The sequence below is a fragment of the Cuculus canorus genome, chromosome 1, assembly GCF_017976375.1.
Source record: "Cuculus canorus isolate bCucCan1 chromosome 1, bCucCan1.pri, whole genome shotgun sequence".
NCBI classification, from domain to species: Eukaryota; Metazoa; Chordata; class Aves; order Cuculiformes; family Cuculidae; genus Cuculus; species Cuculus canorus.
The window spans coordinates 110,555,761-110,578,684 of record NC_071401.1 but is presented as its reverse complement, the minus strand read 5'-3'; the positions used below and the strand labels follow the sequence as shown (position 1 = coordinate 110,578,684).

The following is a 22,924-nucleotide window of genomic DNA, read 5'->3' as shown; positions in this document are numbered from 1 at the left end:
AAGTATAAAGTATGAATCAGAGCCTTAAAGCTGTATCAAAGATTTGCACAGCGACTAAAATGGCCGTCTGCTACACATGTTGATTTAATGCAATTAAGGTGAAGACCAAATAAATTGTGGTTGACTCAGCAGAAGTTTTATTTGGCAGGAGTATTGGAACTCTGAACACATGCATGGCTGCAAAAACTAGTCATTCCAGTCTGTTGCCTTTTTTTCATCACTTCTGCTCCTGGAGAGATCCCCAGCTCCAAAGCTCTGGTGAATTCAGTCTCTGAGGAGATGAAAAGAAGTTTTTATGGAGAAGGGATCTAGAGGACAGAACCAAAAGTGAGCTTGATCTCAGTGTCCAGGGAGTACTGTAAGGTAATTGTTGGCACTGCCAGAAATTGGCTTTCTGGGTTATGTGCCTCCACTGCAATAACTGTCCATGCTTGCAAGTGATTAGGAGTGCTGCTGCAGAGGACTGGAGCATCTAATGTAGAAATCCCTGCATATACTTAAGCTTTCAAGATGTAAAGTCAGTTTTGCACTAGCCTTCCTCAGTTTCTGGCAGTATTTTGGTTTCATTTCCAAGGAGCTGAATTGCTTTGTTGCAGTATGGTTTGGACCTGCGTAGGAACTGCTCCATCAGCAGCGAGCTGGGCATTATGGTGTTTCACACTCTCTGCCTTGCAGATTTGACTGGGTCCTTCCTGCCATGAAAGGAGCCATCAGGCTGAGAGGCCTCATCTGCTTCCACTGACTGTGGGAGAAACACATATCAACCTTCTGGCATCACCAAATACATAGAAGAAAAATCTTACTTCAAATTTTCAGGGTATGTAAGAATTCTTTCTCGCCTGAAAAGGCAATAATTAATTGTTATCTTGTCCTCAGCCAGAGCTACCTCATTAGAATGTCGTGACCAAGGACTTTACAACTTGCTTTTAAGTTCTAGTTGGCACACTGAAGCTGTGTTTCCAGCTTTGATCCTATAAAATACTGCTTTTCAGTCTCTTTCAATTTGAGGAGCTCTAGATTTTTTTTTCAGTGGCATTCTGCTCCCTGTACAATGAATTTCAGCCTGCTGACAAGACAACTTGTTTTCCTAATACCTTAGTCTGTGTTTGATAAGCGCTTCCAGTAGGCGATACAAAGTTAGATGAGCCGGATTGGTTTTTAAATACTTTTCTTTCTTTCTTCCTTCCTTCCTTTCTTCTTTTCTTTCTTTCTTTCTTTCTTTCTTTCTTTCTTTCTTTCTTTCTTAATTTATTTTTTCCTTTCTTTCTTTTCTTTCTTTCTTTCTTTTTTCTTAATTTCTTAATTTCTTTCTTTCTTTCCTTTCTTTCTACCTTCCTTCCTTTCTTTTCTTTCTTTCTTTCTTTCTTTCTTTCTTTCTTTCTTTCTTTCTTTCTTTCTTTCTTTGTTTCTTTTTCTTTCTTTATTTCTTCCTTCCTTCCTTTTGACAGAGAGTATGTCTGTACTTTTTAAAAGAAGCCTCTTTAAGCTCTTGAATGCTCTGATTTGCTGTAAGTACCAGTGATTGCAGTATCTTGTGCGTGGTGGCAAAACTTCAGCTAAAGGCACAAAGTGTTTTTTGTTGCTTTTTCAAGTCTTTTGACTGGCACGCTAGGTTATACATGGTGCTAGAGTGTGACAGGGTGAGGAATCCCTGTCATAACCACCTTTGATCTTGTGGTTCTAAAGCTGTTTGTGTGCCTTTTGTCTCCATTCTATACTGTGTTGAAAGATTTTCTTAAATGAGTCTGGCATTAACCTTTTCATAATCTCAGCAGACCATGGCAGATGTAAGGCTAAGGCATTGTTAAATGAATCTTGCAGGGAAATTTTAACCTGTGAATCTCTTTGGCTTTCTAAATAGGGTTTATATGATTAGTTCGAAGATGGCTACACTAGTGAAATTTCCAAAGTTCATCTTCCAAGCTGGGATTTTGCCAAGTTGATTTTCCCTCACTGAAATGAGGCAAGGCAAAGCAAGGAGAAATATGAACAAAATGTTGTGGTACTTGAGGAGTGAGTGGGTGACTGCAGAAGAATCCTGGTTTGCAGGAGCTGAGAATCTCTGCTGGAGGCAATCTCTGCTGGAGACAAGAGCAGTCTAGGCCAAGGACAGCAAGCTGCGGGCACAGATGGTAGAGCTGCACAACAGCATCCTCTGAGTAAGGCCCAGGTGAAACTTTGGGGGCTGAAATTCATCTAAGTCTTCCTTGTTGTACTAGAAATTAAAGAAAAAAAACACAGTTGACCTTCACCAACCTGTGGCACCTTGGATCCCAACTTGACTTCTACTGCTGTCCACTCACAGACAGCTTTTCCTCTGACTCTAGTGAAACTGGCCAGAGCATATAGACCACAGGCACTGTGCCTGCTGTCCTTGATATGTTCCTCCAGTTATGCAGCAGCATGATTGAAACCATGAGTCTGAATAGCTCTGTAATAATGTTTGGTTGTTGGTTTATTTTTTCAAAGAAAATGCAAAGCATTTCACCCCGCATGCAGTGGTGCTAAATATAAATTGTGTAGTTTCTAGTGGTTATTCCATATATGGAGTCTTCTTTTTCTTTTGTCATCGTGAGCCAGACTGGGAGAGCTGTGTCAGAGAGTGGCATGCTTGACCTGAACAACTGGCTCCGTCGCTCGTGACCACGATAACTTCAGGTTTTTTGATAATGGTGTGGCCTACATGGCACCAGGATTACAGGCTTCAGATGGGAGCCATCTATCTTAGAGGCAGGGGAGGGTCTTTGTGCAGGAGCTTGCGGGGCTTGTAGATAGGGCTTTAAACTAGATACGAAGGGGGAGGGGGATAACATCAAGCTAGCCCTTAACAAGAGGTGGAAGGACAGGTGTCAGGGGTCGGGTGTTAGGGAGAAGACTTCTCTAAAACAGCTTATATGTAATAAAGGGTCCACTGGGAAGGTGATGCAACGGGCAGCCCAGCTGAAGTGCCTTTACAGTAATGCACGAAGCTTGGGCAACAAGCAGGATGAGCTGGAAGCTACCATGCTACTTGAAATCGATAATCTAGTTACCATCATGGAAACGTGGTGGGACGAATTCCATGACTGGAATGTGGCTATCGATGGCTACAAGCTGTTCAGAAGGGACAGACCAGGAAGGAGGGGTGGATGCGTTGCCCTCTATCTCAGGAAAGGGATATAATGTGAAGAGCTGTTGTTGAAGAATAGCCACAAACAGGTTGAAAGCTTATGGGTCAAAATAAAAAACGGAAGAACCAATGGGAACCTTGTGGCTGGTGTATACTACAGGCTGCCTGATCAAGGAGAGACAACCGATGAAATCTACTTTCTCCAGCTACAGGAGGCCTCATGCTCGCACGCTCTCATCCTACTTGGGGACTTCAACCACGCAGACATATGCTGGAAAAGTAGCACGGCAAGCTGTGGGCAATCCAGGAGACTCCTGGAGTGCATTGAGGATAATTTCTTAGTCCAGCTGATAGAGACCCCGACCCGAGGAGATGCAATACCAGACCTTATGGTCACCAATACAAGTGAACTCATCAGTGCCATTAGGATTGGAGGCAGCCTGGGCTGCAGTGATCGTGCACTGGTGGAGTTCAAGGTCCAGAGGGACGTGGGACAGGTGAGGAGCATAGCCAGGACACTAAATTTCCAGGAAAGCAGACTTCCAGTTCTTGAAGGAATTACTCGGTAGGACACCCTGGGATGTGGTCCCCCAAGACATGGGAGTGGAGCAGAGCTGGAAAATATTTAAGGAAGCTTTCCATAAAGCGCAAGAGCTCTCAGTCCCCGCATGTAGAAAATCAGGCAGGAAAGGGAAGAAACAGCCGTGGCTGAGTTGAGACCTGCTGGTTAAACTAAAAAAGAAGAGGGAACTGCACAAGCAGGGACGGGGAACCTGGGACGTGTATAGAGACACTGCCTGGTTGTGTAGGGATGAAGACCAAGGCGCAACTGGAGATAAACTCGGCAAGGGAAGTAAAGACTAACAAGAAGGGCTTTTACAGGTACATCAGTCAAAAGAGGAAGGCCAAAGAGAACACACCCCACTGATGGTCGGAAATGAAGATCACATATCAACAGATGAGGAGAAGGCTGAGCTACTTAACAACTTTTTTTGCCTCAGTTTTCACCGACAACCACTTTCCTCACCCCTCCTGAGTCATGGGACAGCAAGTTGGTGACCCGGGGGTAAACCCCCTCCCACAGTGGAGGAGGATCAGGTTCATGACCACCTGAGGAACCTGAACATATATAAGTCTACAGGACCTGATGAGATGTATCCCAGAGTCCTGAGGGAGTTGGCAGATGTAGTTGCCAAGCCACTCTCCATGATATTTGAAAAGTCATGGCAGTCAGAAGTCCTCGGTGAGTGGAAGAAGGATAACGTTGTGCCCATTTTTAAAAAGGATAGAAAAGACGACCCTGAGAACTACTTACCTGTCAGCCTCACCCTTGTGCCTTGGAAGGTCATGGAACAGATCCTCCTAGAAGCTATGCTAAAGCACATGGAGGACAGGGAGGTGGTTAATGGCAGCCAGCATGGCTTCACCAGGGGCAAATCCTGTATGACCAACTTAGTGTCTTTCTTTGATGCGGTAACTGCAGCAGTGGACATGGGTAAACCGACGGATGCCATCTATCTAGACTTCTGTAAAGCCTTTGAAGAGGTCCTCCACAACGTTCTTCTCTCTAAATTGGAGAGAGATGGATTTGATGAGTGGACAGTATGGTGGATAAGAAACTGGTTGGATGGTCGTATTCAAAGAGTAGTGGTCAATGGCTCAAAGTCCAGATGGAGATCCATGACAAGTGATATCCCTCATGGGTCCATATTGGGACCAGTGCTGTTCAATATCTTTATCAATGATGTTGATAGTGAGATTGAGTGCACCCTCAGCAAGTTTGCAGATGACACCAAGCTGAGTGGTGCAGTTGCCATACTGGAAGGACAGGATGTCATCCAGAAGGACCTGTACAGACTGGAGAAGTGGGCCTCTGAGAACCTCATGAGGTTCAACAAGGCCAAGTGTAAGGTCCTGCACCTGATTCGGGGCAATCCCCATTTTCAGTACAGGATGGGGGATGACGTGCTTGAGAGCAGCCCTGCAGAGAAGGACTTGGGGGTGCTGGTTGATGAGAAGCTTGACATGAGCCAGCAGTGTGTGCTCACAGCCCAGAAGGTCAACAATATCCTGGGTGGCATCAAAAGAAGCAGAACGAGGGAGGTGATTCTGCCTCTCTGTTCCTCTCCTGTGAGACCTCATCTGGAGTACTGTGTCCAGTCCTGGAGTCCTCAACATAAGAAGGATATGGAACTGTTGGAATGGGTCCAGAGGAGGACTACAAAGATGATTGGAGGGCTGGAGCACCTTCCATATGAGGACAGGCTGAGAGAGTTGGGCTTGTTCAGCCTGGAGAAGAGAAGGCTTAGAGGAGATCTTATAGCGACCTACCAGTACCTGAAGAGGGCTACAGGAAAGCTGGAGAGGGGCTGTTCATAAAGGCTTGTGGGGATAGGATGAGGGTGAACAGGTATAAACTGGAGAGGGGCAGTTTTAGACTGGGCATTAGGAAGAATTTCTCCACCATGAGAGTGGTGAGACACTGGAACAGGTTGCCCAGAGAAGTTGTGACTGCCCCATCCCTGGAGGCGTTCAAGGCCAGCTTGGATGGGGCCTTGGACAGCCTGATTTAGTGGGATGTCCCTGCCCATGGCAGGGGGGTTGGAGCTGGATGATCTTTAAAGTCCTTTCCAACCCTAACTATTCTATGAGTCCATGATTCTAACTGGGATCCTTACGTTCTTGTTCATCTTACCTGGCAGTGAGGCAATAGTTGAGCATCAAGGTGAGGTCAAACAGAGTGTGTGGGTAGGGTAAAGATAAGTGGTAGAAGTGTTGAGACAAGATGATATCTGCTATCAGTGTTCATGGAGCTCAGTACACACTGTGCTCCAACACCTCAAGAAGCAGTGTGGCACAGTGCCTCTTCCATGTGTTTGCTTTTTGGTGGACCTGCCTGGGTGCACTCCTTCCCCCATAGCTGCTTAGCAGTAGTGGAGATAGAAGTGAATGCATGATGTTCATCTTGAGCTGCCTGTAACCCTGATCAGCCTCATTCAGCATCTGAGAGCTGGGAGGGAGCAGCTTGTGTATGAAATGCAGGATCTGTGACAAGTGCTTGGATTTCAACTTGTCAAAAATGGGAGTTGGAGAAGATCTCTCTCCAGCTTGTTATTTCAATATTCTGAAGGCATGGGACTGCTCTGCTGTGCACTACAGGGCAGCTCTTCCAGAGTGTGAGACAGGTGGGCACTGTGCATGTGAAATTAAAGTGCTACTGTGAATTTTTCTACTTGGGTTACTTTGAGCAGATGGATTATGCAGGCTAGACCCTTCATTTGCTCCTAGATACTATGCAAAGTTATCTTTCTTACCTCTGCCACGCACTGTTTCCTGAATAATACGCTTTAGACAGAACAGCAGCACCTGATTTGGTAGGTCCCAGATAACTCCAGCATCCCATAGCAAAAGCAAAGGCTGTGGCAGGAAGTGTGAAACAAGGGCCAGTGGTACGTGTCCCATGGAGAGGTGTTTAAGGTGTGGCAAACCTGCTGCTGGGAGATCTCCCAGGTACCTCTTTGTGGCTCAGAGAGGGTATCCGTACAAGTTTCCCTTTTATCAGCCCTGTTGCTAAGCCCCCAACATAACAAAGTCCTCATCCGCGTTTGCGCAATCTGGGATGTTCCTTCCATCCCTCAGCAAGAAAAAGCTGAAAATATCCATGCATGCTCTGAAGAAGTGAGAGCATCCCTGTGGACCCCTGTTGCTGGAGTCCCCATAGGGGCATCCCAGGAGCTCCAGAAATCTTGACCTTGACTCTTGCAAGTGTTTGACTATCCTTTCCCCAGAGGTACTACAGGCTGAAGAAACCACGTGTATCTTGTCTATAATTAGGCCAAGAGCCTTCCTGTAGCAGTTCCTGATCTCAGCATGCTTTTGCGACGTGCTTTTTGCAATTCATGGGTTACTTCGAGCGGCCCTGTCACAGAGACAGCATCTCTATCTAAGGCTCTGACATCAGCTGTGACTGGAGGGGGCCTAATGGCTGAGGCCAACTTTCAATCTGACTCAGAACAGTCTTTTTTTATGGTCTCCTTCTGCTGGAAGCTGGAGAAACAGTGTGACAATGTGTCTCCTTCACTGTCTTTCCAGCAGTATTTCCTGGCCTGGGGCTGGTGCTGGGGCAGGGAGACCTCCTCAGGCTGCAGAGTCAACCTTGTGCATTGCTGGAGCTGTGGGCTTATTTGCTGTTTCCATATGTCAAATTTCCGACATTTAGCTGGGCCACCTCCCTCTGTGTAAATCTAGCCCAGGATCTTTCCCCAGTTAATGCTGACATGCGCTAGCAACAGTAAAAACAGGTGCACAGCTTAGGCTCACCAGCCTATTGAAAGGAAGATGTGCAGAGTTACTATGTACAAATTCCTTTGTAATACTTCATAGCTTATTTCCAGCTTCACATACTAGCTCAGGTTTTCGAAACTTCTGTGCTCCATCAATGGCTCATGTTATATATGGAATGAATCTCCATTCTCCTTGCATGACGCCATCAGTGGCTGAAAGGACAATATGGCCCTGTGAGCTTGCAGCTCACAAAGTAAATGGATTTTAGTTCACCACCTAACTACAAGTTCTTGTCTTTTTGTTTTTCATTCTCCTTCTTCTGCTTCTGGTTTCTGTTAAGCCTCACAAGGTGCTTTTTGTCTGCAATAAGCCCACAAAACTTTATATGTCTTTATAGAAAAAGGAGAAGTGAATTCCATGGTTAGCCAAGGGTGTGGTGAATATTCATTAGCCACTGTTAGAAATTAGTGTCTAATCTCATGTAAAAAAAATCAGTACATATGAAATTTGAGAAGGTTGTTCTTAAGAGGAGGCTGCTGATTGATGACAACACAAATTGTGCATATGCTGTCATCTTGATCCTGGCTGTGATTTCTTTCTTTCTTTTTTTTTTTTTTTTTTTAAGCTAGTGAAGATGTAAGGGACAGAAGGAGCCTAATGGGACTTCATGTACTGCGTGATGTATGGAGCACTTACAGTCAGAAATATTGGACTCATAAATGTACTCATTTGCCCTGGAGTCACTGAGAGGGAGACTAAATACAGGACACCGCAATGTCACCGTCATGCAGAGTCACTTCTGCAACAACAGAGCTACGGTAGAAAGGCCGTATTTTTCTTTGATTTTACTGCAAATCTGTAAATGAGCTCTGTGAAGCTGCTGGAGAAGGTGGACTTTTGCTGGATTCGGCTGTATGCAGACCCCCTTTTGCATTTTGTTGTTTTTCTGATACTCTGAACATTTTGGGGTGCTATTTTGATGCAACCTCTGCACGTGTTGTCTGTTCTGTTGCGTGTCTCCACCACAGTACTGCAACCCTAAGCTCTACCAGGTTACCCTTCAAGCATGAAGGTTAAATGAAGTTGAATCTGCACATCCAAGGCAGATGGTTAGCCCCAGTTTTGCACTGGTATTTGAGAGAGAGATTTTCTTCATGCCATTTCAGCAGCACAGAAGGAAATGAAAGTGTTTCTTACTGTAAATACTTTTCTCTCTCGCCCTTCATCTGCACTGCTGTGAGTCTGAAGACTCACTTCACTGCTTTTCTCAGAGAAGGCTATTTCTGTCACATCTTAGATCAATTTAGGCCTGTCCTATGCACATATGATAAAGACAATATGGTCCTAGGGTAGCCTTGAACAAACTTGTAAATTTTGCACACTGGGAGCAGGAGGTGAGATGTAATTGTCATTGCTAAGAATTCAGGGAGGCCAAACCACTGGCTGAAATGTGGAATTACAAAGCAGAGCCAAATTGTTTGGAAAATAGTGGCAACAATATGAGGGGTTTAACCATTTTGCAGAAATGCATGTATACGTGTAATTCCACTGCGTAGAGCTTCTTTAACAGGCTGTCCCTATGTGTTTGGAGAAACAGCTTGAAAATATAAGATTTCCAGCCACATCCTGGGAATTCCCCCTGCATATCTGCTAAGTACATATAAAAAAATTGAGATGTTGGCTGTAACGCTATGGAGGTTTAGTTCCTCTGGTGAGAGAGACAGTTTCTGATGCGTTGCTTGTGTAATCCACCTTGGCACTCAGTGCAAAATGCCAGTGTGCTTTAAGCTATCTCAACATTTTTGAGCAAAGTACCTGGCCCTCTGTGGCCCTATTAGTAACAGTTTCACAGTGGTTTTTCAGGAGTGGATTTTCAGTCTCTCCTCTGGGATCTGCACCCCAAACAGAGCTGAGGTAGCTTTTGAGCTGCATTCAGTCTAGTTTTGCAATGCAACTTAACTTCCCGTAACCTTTATTCTTTGACTGGGACAGCTGTATGGAGCCTTTTCCTGCACGGCAAGTACCATTTAGTCAGCCCATCAAAGTTCAAGCAGGCAACACAACCTTTGCATGTAGAGGGAGAGCCTTCTCCCACACCTCCTGTTGGTGTGACTCTCCATGATCAGTCGTTGTTGGTATTTCAGAAAATCAGCTGGTCTGCATGTATAGTGCTTCATCTGACTTGACTGCTTTCTGTTCCCTGGGTGTGGATACTGTACTTCAATAAAGTGCAAAAGGATGAAAGAAATAGGTGTTTTACATTTGCCCAGTCTCATTGTTAGCATCTTCTTAAACAAGGTAAGCGGAGCAGAAGGTATTTTTGTCTTTCCTCAGCTTTCAGCCCTATTCTCACACTTGCAGCTAGCCTCAAGGTACGCGACTTTGTAGAGTGCATTGTCGCTCAATTTGGTTCAGCCTGAGTTCAATCACCCAAAACCTTGCAGGTCTATTTTGAAACATTATTCAATCTGTCCACCATGGAGTTTCTTTTCTTTTTTTTTTTCACTCTTGCTTCTGACATCATTTCCTGAATGCTATATTCACTGAGCTCTGTAGCCAGATCGTCTTCTCAGCATATGATGCAAGGAGCTCTTTAAAATGGATTTCAGCTCTCATTTTACTCTGCAGTGCTTGCTGGTGATGATAACTGTTACTCATGGTAAGTGGGATTTTTCTCTATAAAGTTAGCATAGATTTTCCTAGGTGAGCAGACACCTTAATTTTGCTCCAGGACCTTTTAAGGACTCTACTGGGTTTGGAGATAGCGTAACTGCTAATGCATGAAAGAGACAGTCAGACCAAAGTAAGACAGATTATTATTTTAGTAAACTAACAATATAGTAATTTCTCATAATGCATCTTGGAGAATGTAAGGTTCTTGTATGTAGAACGCTGTCCGGACGGGCTGGAAAGTGATGTGCTCGTGCTCCTAATGCTTCGTGTGACCTTGGGTCCGTCCCTGAGCTGCTGTCACCTGCCATTTAGCCACCTCTGGTTTGTGTTTAGCAGCTTAATAATGTGCAACGATACTGTGAGACCTGTTCGAGTTAAGAGTATGACCTTACTCTTTAGGTAAAAACAGCTGTTCAGGCAGCAGCTGTTTTTGCTACACTCTGTACAAGATCCATGGCATAGACACCCTGACGATCTTTCTTTGCACAGTCCCTCAGCTCTGAGGGAGGGTAGTAGATGGTCACATTAAATTTAGCGAAAGAAAAGACCAGCTGCTCAGCCTTCCGCTGTCCCATATGCATGGTGGTGTGCGCACCACTCCCATATTATCAGGGGAAAAGTTGGCCTTTATGGAAGGCTTCCCACTCCTCTGATTTTCAATTAATGGTCACCCTAGCCTGTCACTAGGGGTGCATCTGTCCCTCTTACATCTCACCTGAGCATTTGCCTTTCTGAGAAGCAGCTGAGAAGGGATGGATGGATATGGCAATCCCTCTGCCCAAACTCTATGCTTCTCCTTTCAGGCTCTGTCACTCGGACTGGTGTTCTCAGCGGTGGCTCAGCGGTCTTTTCTGTGGGAATTCAAAATCTGCAGAACCTCTCCAAAATGAGCAAGAAGGATGTGAAATGCTTGACATCTGTCTTAAATGATACTTTGTTGGCCGAGTGTGGCACTTCTGCTGGCAGATGCCTGAACTTGCAGAACGGGTCTCTAGTGCTGAGGAGTGTGGACAAAGAGGATGAAGGAAACTATGAGTTTGTTTTTCACAATATCACCAGACATTTTACACTGCAAGTATTTGGTAAGTGGCCTTCTTAGCAACAAATAGCTTTTAAACTTGGGAAGCTGGCTGGAAGCAATTGCCTTGAAATTCTTCCTAAGAAAGTGCTTGAGCTTGCAGGAGCTGTAGGTGCCTCTGGAACAGCTTTATAAGCCTCTGGCAGCTGAGGGAGCAGTAATGGTTAGTATAAACTAACAGGTGCTTTTTGTATCCGCATTGTCAGTCTCTCCTGTTTGTTGAGCCTTCCTTAAAGTATCCAGTCAGTTAACTACGTGCTATTTTTCCCTGATATGAACTGCTTGTAAAGTTGAGCCTGCAGTATATAGACGTGTAGCTGGAGATTTCAGTCCATTTTCAGAGTACTCTTTCTATTGCCTCTTGTAAGAGCTCTCACTGACTGACAGCATTTTGTTGGCTGTGGATATGCTTCCTTAACGAGTTAACCTTACCTGACTTGGCTCTGGAAACTGAACTGGACTTCTATGCAGATCTGGGTTGGGGTATGCTATTTTTCCCCCCCTGCTTCACACAGCCAAGGAAAGGTACTAAAGGAATCTGGGTGTGACTTTCTGATTCTGATGCCCTCAGCATCTTCCAGGTGTGTTCAGAGACCAGTGATAGGTACCTTCCAGTGCCAGTCTCCCTACTGTTCTCCTTGTAGCCTCAGAATTGCCGCTCCCCTTTGCGTGTCTGCTGATCCATCTGCAGGGTGAGAAAGAAACAAAGTTGCTTCTATACAGGATCCAGCTCATTGCTCGCGTTGATATGGAGAAGGCTTTAAAGGGGTTTGCCCCCTGCTGAATAGTGCTCCAGACAGCCAGCAACCATTGCTCTGATCCTCATCTCCACTGTTCCTTTTGCAGGAAGCTTACACAAGCTGCTAAGAGAAACTGAAATGTATGAAGTTGTAACGAAAATGTCTGAGCAAATTGCTCTCAGTGAAGACAAATGAATCCTTGCACCTTTCGGGTGCAAACAGGCAGAACTTCTACGGAGAGTAGGTCAAAAATGTGACTCCTTGACATGAAGAACAGGGGTTTAGACTGAAAGTAGGCAAAGACTGCAGAAGTGTCCTGGGTTTAACCTCCATTTCAGTGGATTTACTTTGGGAACTTTCATCTCCTTCTTGTGTTCTGTTGCCACACCTAAGTCAGGAAAACAGTTTCGCAGCAAAGGTGTTCCTGGAAACAGTGAATTTTGACTGAAGGTGGTTCCTAGATGAAGAAAGTGATTTCTGAGCTGATTTACATGGAACTTTCCACACACATTCTCAATATGACTCTTACTATCATAAAACCATACCACTTCCCTGTCTAGTCCGTCTTTGCAAAGTGGCAAATGCAGGAAATAGGCTGGCTCCTCGTAGTAGACTGAAAGAGAGAAATTCAGGAAAATGTAATAAGAGCAATGATTTGTTGCTTCATTTTAAATTGTCCTAGTTGGGGTCATCCTAACTGCAGGTGTCTGGTGTTGGTGCCTATGTTGGGCATGATTTGTACTAGTTCCTCTCTAACATGGAAGAAGAAGCAGAGTGACAGTGAAAATACAAACCTGTGGTGGAGGAGAACACTGAGTCTCCTCTGAAGCTATGGTTACCTGTTGGTTCCAGAGGAAGCATGGGGCTGGCAGATGCTTTTTGTGTTTCTACTGCCCTGTCAGGCCAGAGGCTTTTATTTTCTACTTTTTCAGTTTCAATATGGAAAATGAAGATACACCAGATTTTTGTGCCATCCCCAAAATAGGGACTAAGAGTCACTAGTAGGGTTGGGAGGGCATTGCTAAGCATTTCGGAGCTGTGGGCAGGCATTGAAGAGTCTGGTTGCTTATTTGTACTCCCTGGCTACCAGTAAATGAGGCGTTAGTAACACTGCTGGTAAGGGAAGCTCCTGTCCAGCTCATGTTCACTGCTGAGTCCACTTCTCATCTCTCTCCTTCCTCCCTGTTCCTGTTGACCTGTGCTTTGTGTGACCAGAGCCGACCATTGGTATCCAGTGCTTCCCTAATGGGACCGGAAAGTTGTCCTGTGATGTGATGAGCAACGAGAGCATCAGCTTTCACTGGCTGCTGAATGGCAGTGTGCTGAGTGCCCCTGAGGCTTGCATTAAAGATGGTGGGAAGAAGGTTCTTCTGGAAAAAACTGTGCCTGGAGAATTTGTATGTGAAGTTAAACATGGGAACAGTGTCATGAGGACCAGGCCTGTTGTGCTGTCTTGCAGTTATGGTGAGTAACGGAGTCTCCAGAAAATCTCCCTTTTGGTCTCTTGCAGCAGAAAACGAAGGCGTTTTTGCTGTCTGCATAATGCCAAACTCTTCAGTCCTCTGGCAGCTGCCTTCCAGACTTACCACATCCTCCCTTTAGAAGGTGTCCCCTTGACTTCCTTCTCCCTCTTGTGTCTTGGACTGACGCTGCCTACGACCTCCTCTTGAATGAGGCCATAGTTTAAGGAGACAGAAAATCTGGATCCTAGGACTGATCAAAACTGCCTGAGCCTCATGATACAATGCACTGGCCTGTATTGTAAGCTCACATTTATTAATAGGAAAAATATATAACCTTGGCTGTGGTTTCACTTGTGTCTCTGGTAGTGAAGGTTTTTCTCTTCTCTGGTAGTGAAGGTTTTTCTCTTCTCTGGCAGTGAAGATGGTCATCAAAAATGTATCAGGATGGCATAATTTAACCATAAGGCTTTTGGCTAATTTAGCTATAATCAATCCAATCACCTTTGCTACTAGATAAATTGTACTGTGCATTAGCACTTAGCAATTTAGAAATTGTCTGAGACACACTTAACTCCACAGCAGGTACTGTCTTTCCTTCTACTGCTGGCCTAAGGTTGATTTAAAAGCAAGATTACTGATAGAATTACCGTATCATGTGTGCTGGTATTCAACAGAAATGCCATGGGCCGTTCATGCCTTATTGTGTTGGCACCACCGGCCAATTTGTAGAAGTCTGGCATTTGTGTTTGTGGAGCACTAGTCTTAATTTTGTCCAGTTAAATCGGTCAGAGTTTGTTCAGCATAGCCAGACTCAAGTTGGCTGAGGCAGTGGGGAATGAGGATGGGAACACTGATCAGCTGTTTGGTCAAGCCCTGTGATAAATCACTTGAGTGCTGACAACGACCACTGTTCATTCTGAGAGGCTGCCCGGTCCCCTGGGTGCAATATCGGTTCCCCATTTCCTCTTGAAAAGCACATGGGGAAATTTAGTTGTAGCTCTGTTGGAACGGACAAATACATGAACATGTATTTGGAAGGGTCTGAGAACAAGAAAGTAGGAGCGATTCTACTTTTTAGTCATTAATGCAACCACACTTGTAAAAAGTAAACTAAAGCAATTTTGAGTACTAGTAAAATGAAGGTAAGAGAAAAATGAATTAAATTAAATTAATTAAAGACCAATTCATTATTTTTGTCGGTTATTATTTGCTTCAGGCAAAGGGCTGAACATAGTTTTTCCACTGTAGGTATAAGATCTATGTAAAAGCACCTATGTGGACAGCCCATTGGCTGATGTTGAGTAATTGTTAGCATAAAACAATTTGGCAAAAATACTATAAACTTCTCAAGCACTAAAGAGCTCCGATCACGCAGGATCTAAAGCAGAGAATTCAGAAGTTAACAAGTCAACATATATAAAAGGCTTATATTCACTCACTACTTGTTTTATTACTTGTTTATTACCAATTTGTAACATAAATATTTTATCTGGAAATTTTATCTTTTTAACAAATCATGAATTTTCAGGAAAAAATATTTCCAACATATATTTATGCCTTTGGCAAAAGGAAATAAAATTATTAGGGAAATTATTTCTCATTTGACGAAAGTTTAATTTTGAGTGTAGATGTTTTGAACTTGGTAACTGTTCCTAAAGTGACTGGAAGAAACACTCTGAAAATACTTGAAGGGTATGTGATTTCACACACAGAAGCATCAGTTGTTTCTATTGTTCTGGTGAATATGTGGACTATGACAGTGTGTAGTGTGTCCTGGAATGTTTGAAACACTTCCAGCCTCTGGGAATATGCAGAAGGTAATGCATTTGGAGTACTGAAAACAAGCTCTAAATGAGCCTGCTGGTTTCTCTCGTGTGGCGCTGTGCAGGCATGCACACAGAGAAAAAGAAGCCAAATGATTATAGAAAGGGACGGCTTTTGAGGAATTTGTACTATAGTGATAGTTGACCTGTATTTTTTTTTCATATTGGGATGAAGAGTTTTCCTACTGGCTACCCCAGGTTGGAGCAAATTGTCTTAGCAAAGCAGTAATCTCCTTTCTGCAAGTTTTTGATGCCCTCTACCAGTAACGTCTGACCTGTCAAACCAGCCTTCTGCACTGGGTCTGAAATGGGTAATAACTCTGCTCAGCGGTCTGTAGCTGTTGCCTCCTGCTAGGTATTTTGCATGATCCTAGATGGGAAGGGGAATACAGAGAAAACATTCCCTGAGCAGCAGTTTCCTACAGCTCCGACCTCGGTGGCTGGAGCCTCTGGTGCCTGAGAAAGTGCAGGCTCTCATCAGACTTGCTTTGAGGTTGGGTTAGTCATTACATGGCTTTCCTAAGTGGATTCTCTGGGGTCTAATACGAGCTCTGGGAGTAGACTGCATCTTTTCTTTCAGCAGGAGGATCTGGCTTAGGTCTCCCTCCTCTTCTCAGCTGCCTGTTTGCATAAAACCTGTTGCAATGTAGTATCTTTCAAACCACTACCTTTCCTGTTAAAGTTAATTAAACCTTTCAGATTATTTTATATGTTACTGGTCAGAATAGGCAAAAACAAAGGAGCACAGCACAGTCACACAAGCCTCTCTTCTTAACAAAAAAGTTCACGCCGTAATTAAGGGGTATGACATAAATTACAGTGTGTCACAGTTCATATCAGTTTCCCTGATCCAAAGCAAAGCAATAATAATGCCCACACGCTCTAAACTGTCTGCAGGGTTTCTCCCCTTTGGAGAAAGCAGCTTTTTTTTACCCTGGCAACTAAGAGTGCCCTGTCCTTCTTGTAGGAGACCTGCTGCAGTACCCGTGGTTTGTTTACATCCTAGCAGGATGCGCAGGGGGTGCAGTTATCCTGCTGGTGGTTGTGTCCTCAGTCATATGTTGTTGCATGAAGAGGAAACACAAGTTCATTGCACTGCCTTCAGGTGAGTGGAGAACACTGCAGTTGCTTGGGATGGGTCTTACAGAAGACTGTGTTTGTGGCAGGCTGGGGCTGGAACAGCCTAAACTGGTCTCAGCTTGGTGGTTGCTTGTCTTCCAGCCAGCCCTCCCCTGATTTAGTGAAGTGGAAAGCTGCTTGCTGACAGGCAGCTGTTAGAACTAGTACAGGCTTGAATTAAGCCTTACTTTGCCCTTTTTTAGCTCATGGTTCCCACCATGTGCTCCTGGCCACAAAGAAATAGAGCAATATCTTTTCTATGGGAAAGAAAACTGAGCTTCATTCAAGTCTGATACTGAAAGGACCTGAAGGCTTCTGATCACTGCCCTTTGTCAGCACCAGACCCTGAGTGCAATCTGCCCGTGCCCATTGAGGTCACCTCAAGCCGTGATCCTGCCAGGATGGCCAAGCTGATCTCTGACGGGTCGGCAGTGGCCCTCTGTACTCAGCATCTCCCTGCTCTGGGAATGGACCCAGTAGCACATGAGGAGGAGACGTATGCATGTGTTGGTGGTTTGGCTTTCCAATGAATGTGTCAAGGCTCCTGGGATATGGGGGACCTCTTTCCTTCAAGTTTCTTATTTTGGTTTTACAGAGGAGGAGAAGGATGATGGACTAACAATGTCCGTGGTCTGCAGTGAAGCTGTGAAGAGCCCCCCCAATGGAGACCATGTTGAGGCTCAAGCTGCCCAAGTTGACTGCCCTCCAAAGCCTGGTGGGTCCTGTGACTGTGTTTAAGTTGGGCAGATAGCCGGTTTAGAAGGGTGATGGACAAAATGGATGTGTGTGACTGATGGGAGCAGAACTGACTATAGAGAGGGGCCTGGGACTCACCAGCAGAAGGAAGGTGTTGCATTTTGTCCATAAAAAAAGGAGTTGTGGGAGGTCATTAACCAGTACCTTACTCATGCTCTGCTTCTGCACGAGTGGCTCTTGCCCTCACACAGCCATGAGATGTAGCAGCAGCATCTCATAAGCGTCGTACAGTGGGTACTGCCAGCAGACTATGTTCCAGTATCCCCTGTGCTAAAATACTATCTCAAAACCAGCAACCTCCCCAACTTAGCAGCTTTCCTGTGATTTTATCTCACATCCTTCTCATAAAGAACATTTTATAAGACTTGGCATTGTTTTTGTAAGCAGTCAACTTCAGGACAGCATCCATCAATATGCTGAACATGGCCAAAATCCCATCAAAGTCAGAGGCTTGTGTATTTTCTGAAACTGGGGCTAAAGTGGGAATACAGTCACATTTTAAATCCTTCAGAGAAATTGAGAGTAAAACACCACAGCTTTAGCATTTTATGGCCAAGAGAGTGCAGAGATAAAAACCTTTCAGAAATGTCCTGTTCTGTGAGAGCTTGACATTTATACTTCACTTTTTGTATTGTGTTTTCTTCAATTTTGTTTCACAACAGAAGTGCTGGCCACACCTTCCCTAGCAATGCACCATCAGCAGCTGAAGTAGGTCTAGCAGACATCATGAACTGGAGCAACGTGACATAGGTCATAGCCTAGTCTCAGCACTGCTGTCTCCACTTCTGCCGTCCTTCACTGGACCATGCACAGCTCTCAGCAGCTCAGCTATGCTTTATGTCTAACCTCAGATGCTGCTTTGTCCTGCTCTCAAAATATAAAATGCTACTCATGAACATAGTGCAAGAAAGAAAAAAAATTAAGTCAATCAGATCATTGTTTAATATTAATATACTTAAAGTGTAGAAGCTTATTCTAATTAAAAAATTACACATTGTCAGTTTGACTAACAAAGTATCCAATGTTTAAATTTTCTACAAATTAAAAAGCAGAGGTGTGTGTGGAAAGTGTTTAGGTGAGAAGATATTAAATGTGTGCTGTTAGTCAGCTTTAATTACTCAAATATAACTGAATAGAATCATAGAATATTAGAATACTTGGGGTTCGAAGGGACCTTTACGAGTTCTCCTGTCCAACTCCCCTGTAGGAGCAGGAATGTCTTTAACTACGTCAGGTTGCTCAGATCCCCATCCAACCTGGCCTTGAATGTTTCCAGGGTTGGGGGCCTCCACTACTTCCCTGGGCAACCTGTTCCAGTGTTTCACTACCCTCACTGTGAAGAATTTCCTCCTTATATCCAGTCTAAATCTATCTTCCCTTAGTCTGAAACCAGTACTCCCTGTCCTGTCACAATAGGTATAGCTAAAAAGTCTGCCCCCATCTTTCCTGTAGTCCACCTCGAGTACTGGAAGGTTGCTATAAGGTCTCCCTAGAGCCTTTCTTTCTCCAGACTGAACAACTCCAACTCTCTCAGCCTGTCCTCGTGGGTGGATCCAGATTTTGGATCACTTTTGTGGCCCTTATGGATAGACTTGGCTTTGGTATTTTGGTATATTTTGGGCAGTTGAGCCCAGAGAGCTTCAGCACCACAGTGTCTAAAGCCACAACGAAGAGCTGAATAAATGAGTAGTTACAAGGAAAACTGGAATTTTACTTGCAGATGCCAGGGGAATGAGGACGGAGTGCGTTAAGCAGCATACAGCATCAGGGCCTGGGGGGACGATTTCCATGAGAGTAAGCATGGTGTGGGCACTTATTCCCTTCTTTTCCAGATGCTGCTCAGACTGCTCAAAGCATTGAGCCCCAGCCAGCGGTGGAAGAAAACTTACCAGTGGAGGTGGAGCCTGAGGAAATGCCAGTGCCAGAGGTCATAGTTGATGTAGAAAGCCAGGAAAATGCCTTGGACTGTTCCCCGGATCCAACTGATGACTGATCTGACATGCTTGCTGTTCCACCCTGTTTTGAAGCTTACAACAGCTGTCCGTTGCATCCCATAATCTCATTGTGTATAAGAATTAAGGATTGGTCTGGAAAAATGTGTCAGGGGAAAGCTGCAAGGTGTCAAGCCTGCTAACCTCATTTAAAAAATTAAAAAAAAAAGAAAAGGTAGGAAAAAGCACATGCTGCCATGCACTGATGGGTTTACTAACAAACAAAACTGGGCAGCTCTTTGATGCTTTAAATGTTAAGAGATCTGTAATTAAACCTTTGAGCCCTAGAGGACGGTCTGAAATGAGACAGGCAGTTCCTCCTGCTCTTTGCACACCACATGCCTTGCCTCGTCTTTGCCAGCAAGTGCTTCCTTTGAGGGTCATGGCATGACAGGCGGCTTGAAGTAGCCTGCCAGTGCCAGACAGAAACGAGGATGTGCCAGAAATTTCCTGAGAAAGCCTCTTCTCAGGAAATTTCAAGGCATTTCTCACAGACTGCAAAAAAAAAGAATATGATGGAGGTTTCAGCTAAGTATCTCCTGTGCCGGGTGTTTATCTGAATTGCTTCTCTGAGCTCCAGGCCCTTTGTGATTTGGCCCTCACTGCTTGCTGCGTGGTGCCAGGGGTGGTGATAGGGGCTGCTATGTGCAGAACCTGGGAGGTGATGCTGGCTTGCTCACCCTTCAATGCCCTGTAACGGCAGGGGGCTGCTGGTTACCTTTCACTGGAACCTAAATGCTTGGGTTGCCAGTGAGTTAAAACAGCTCTGTTAGTAGCTTGCTTGCTTGCAGCAGAAGGCTACCCTGGGGCTTGAGTGTGTAATTTTGGCAGAAAAGTTGATTAAAATGCTGAGATCATTCATCAGTGCAAGCATTAGTGCCTTTAGTGTAATGGTTTAGCTAATGCAAAGTGATTAAGCTGGCCATCTGCCTGTGCGTGTAGGCTTTTTCAGTGCTGTGTTATTTGCACAGACACCAGCATTTTATAGAATCTCTTAGGCAAGTCTTGCTGCTACTCATGTCCTGTTCTGCTCAGGGGAAGTTTGTGAGAAGAGCAGCTGGGGTAGACCTGCAGGGTAGAAGGACAAAGTGAGGAGACGGCAAGGACTCGGTCCTTTGTAAAGTCCATGACAAAGGTGCTGGGGGCTACAGGGCTGTCAGACCACAGAGAGTGCTGCGGGCCATGCTGCCAGAGCAAAGTATTCACTGAATAAGTGAATGTTGGTCGTCGGAAGGGAGGCGTGTTTGTGTTAAAATAGCCCAATGGTCTAGAAAGGTGTGGTAGAGTAAAAGCAGAGATGGTATAGATCAGGGACGAAAGGGATGAGGAGGTCTGTACTGCATTCCTCTCTTCCCTTGTCATTCTGTCCCTGTTTTATATTGTGCTGACACTGTGCCATGAATCCCTTGGAAACGAATTTACTGTATGCCTTGTAAATGCCACCCAACAAGGTCTGCACGCACCCCGGCAAAATCAAACTCAAGCTAAACGCTTCTCTCCCAAGCCAGGGAGCTGGTGGGATGGCTGTGTGTTTTCCTGGAAGTCCTTCTCACCTGTCTACATGGCAAGCTGTGCAGCAGTGATGCCCAGCCACAGGTGGTTGTTCTTGTTTTTTCCTTGTCCTGTGACTCTTTTTAGAAGATTATTGGATCTTGTATGCTGTGTTGGTGGTGATGCAGCCCATCTCTGCTTTTTAAGGCTGCAGTAGGACTCAGATTTACCACAGTAAGAGGGAGACAATAATTCTTTTCCTCATGATGCTGCACGATCTCCTTTCAGTAGAAACATTCCTCAAAGGCCGTGAGTTGAATGACAAAAATGTGACGCTGAGGGCTTGGGGTGGCAGCTGCTGTGGGCAGCACAGTGGCAGCCACGTTGGGCGAACTGTGACCGGTGTCACTGAACTGGGGAGGATGCAGTCAGTTTTGCTTCTCTTCTGCACTTTCTGGCAGGAGCAGGCAGGGGACGACCGAGTCCAGCTCATGCCTAACCTAAAGGGCTGAGCAATGCTCTGAGCTGCGCTGGAGAAGATGCCAGCGTTTTGGGTTCTGAGGGTGACAGAGATGTGTCAGGCTGTCCTGCTGGGCTGGTTTGTCCCAACTCCAGCTTGCCCTAGCGCTGCCTTGCTGCCATCAGCCCTAGGAGAGAAGCTGGGAAGGATTTTTCACACTGAGATGGGAATCTGAGACTCGAGACATCTTTAAGAGGAAGATAGGACACAGCTGTTTTTTTGTCCTTCTCCACTGAAGATGCCATTCAGCAATGGGGCAAAGATTTCTGTTACTGTGAGGTCAGGAGAGAAGTTGTGCAGCCTGTGGTGTTCACTTAATTGTCTGTGTTCATGCCTCGCTATTGTTCTTTTTTTGGTGTTTGTTTTTTTTTTTTCACTGCGATCATTTTGTTCCTAATAAAAAGATCTGTTTTCTAACTTGTTTTGGAAGTGTTTAAGTTCTGTTATTTAATAGTTGTTTCTTTTCACTGAAAATACACGCTGGATGCCAAATGTTCACCTGGCCAAATACAGAAAAGTTGATAACAAGCCACTGCTGACTAGAGCTGGCTTGCGTAGTCTGGGAACAGAGATTGCATTTGTCAGTCCAGAAGAGCCTGTAGGACAGTGGCATATAACTAGTCCCCATCAGAGTGTGTGTGCTAACGTGCCTTCACATCCACGTACACCAGCAGCTCACTAAACCCTACTCTGGTGCCTTGCCTGAACTGTGAGGTGTAGGAAAAAGACACAGGGAAGTGGTCTTGTTTTACCCATCTTTATCCATCTGTATTTTTTTTTGTGACATCTAAGACAGCTTAGCTGTGAGAAGTAGAGCTCCTTTTCCAAGCCATGACTCTCTCATCCTCACCCTTATGCAAGTGGGCCCAGCCAGTGGTTGAAAACAATGTCCTGATGGTTTGTGATAGTATAAAATCCCTTCATTTTACCATTACAAGGTTCACAGTGATGTGACTGGACATGGGTGAATCTGTCCCACAGCCTGTGAAGCAGCACCCTGTGAGAAACACAATTCAAATAGGTAAACTGAGGCACGCATCTTTTGAAGCAGCATTATTTATTAATTTATTCATGCTTGTAATCGTGGGAGCAACTCCTTGTGGAAAGAAGAAAAGCGCTGAACCTTTGCTTAAAATCATATAATTTTTATACTGTTTCTTTCAAGGCAAGACCACCTTCTCCCAAAATTTACAACCTTTCCCAAAGCTAATATTTAAATATTACATTTCTTACACAATCTATCCTTTATGAGTCCTTACATTCCTAAACATATTTTGTACTGTACCAAAAGGGTACTTGAAGATAGTATTTCTTACATTATCTTATTTATTTTCTCCAAACTACTTGTTCAGCCATTTCTTAGTGAAAAGCAGCTTATGCAGTCATATTTTGCAAGAGTGATTTAAGTTCAATTCAGCAAGGCTCTCCATCTTAATGCTAAAACTTCCATTTTGTAAAAACACAAGTAGCCTAACCCTCACAACCCCAAGGAGCCACCTGCCTGAATTTGCAGTTGTTTTCCAGCTTGACTACAGCGCTACATCACCTAGGCAATAGCGAGGACACTTTCAGTCCTGGGGCTATCTGGAAGAGTAACCAGTATGGACGTACATGATACTATCAGGAATTTGACCAGAAAGAAAGACATCTCTGCTGGCTTTTTAAGCCTTCTGGTAGCCTTGGTGAGGCTGTGCCATTCTAGCCCTACCTGCTCTGGGTTGCTGAGGGAGCCTTGGTGCCAAGGTGCCTCTATGTTCCTCTGGTCTCCTATGAGGAGCTGGTGCTTTCCAGATGAGGGAAGCCACATGGAGAGCTGCAGTCATGCTGTCTTCTGCTGCCACTGGTCCCAGCTGGGGAAGGCTGGGACTAGGGCAGGG

The 22,924-nt window shown here is 44.8% G+C and overlaps 1 protein-coding gene across 1 annotated transcript; it reads left to right on the top strand.

The window, feature by feature from the left end:
- Window positions 1–9,915: 9,915 nt before the first annotated feature.
- LOC104055981 (uncharacterized) lies at window positions 9,916–21,420 on the top strand. Its single transcript, XM_009557183.2, has 6 exons — window positions 9,916–10,052; window positions 10,870–11,148; window positions 13,100–13,348; window positions 16,138–16,275; window positions 16,885–17,004; window positions 18,878–21,420. The coding sequence occupies exons 1-6, from the start codon at window positions 9,992–9,994 to the stop codon at window positions 19,036–19,038; spliced, it is 1,008 nt and encodes a 335-aa protein (XP_009555478.2). The 5' UTR covers window positions 9,916–9,991; the 3' UTR covers window positions 19,039–21,420.
- Window positions 21,421–22,924: the final 1,504 nt, after the last annotated feature.

Excerpts from the sequence above, each read along its gene's own strand:
- LOC104055981 (XM_009557183.2), top strand. The coding sequence starts at position 9,992 with ATGGATTTCAGCTCTCATTTTACTCTGCAGTGCTTGCTGGTGATGATA. Across the intron at positions 10,053-10,869 it reads GATGATAACTGTTACTCATG|GCTCTGTCACTCGGACTGGT; the intron begins GTAAGTGGGATT and ends TTCTCCTTTCAG. Across the intron at positions 17,005-18,877 it reads TGACTGCCCTCCAAAGCCTG|ATGCTGCTCAGACTGCTCAA; the intron begins GTGGGTCCTGTG and ends CTTCTTTTCCAG.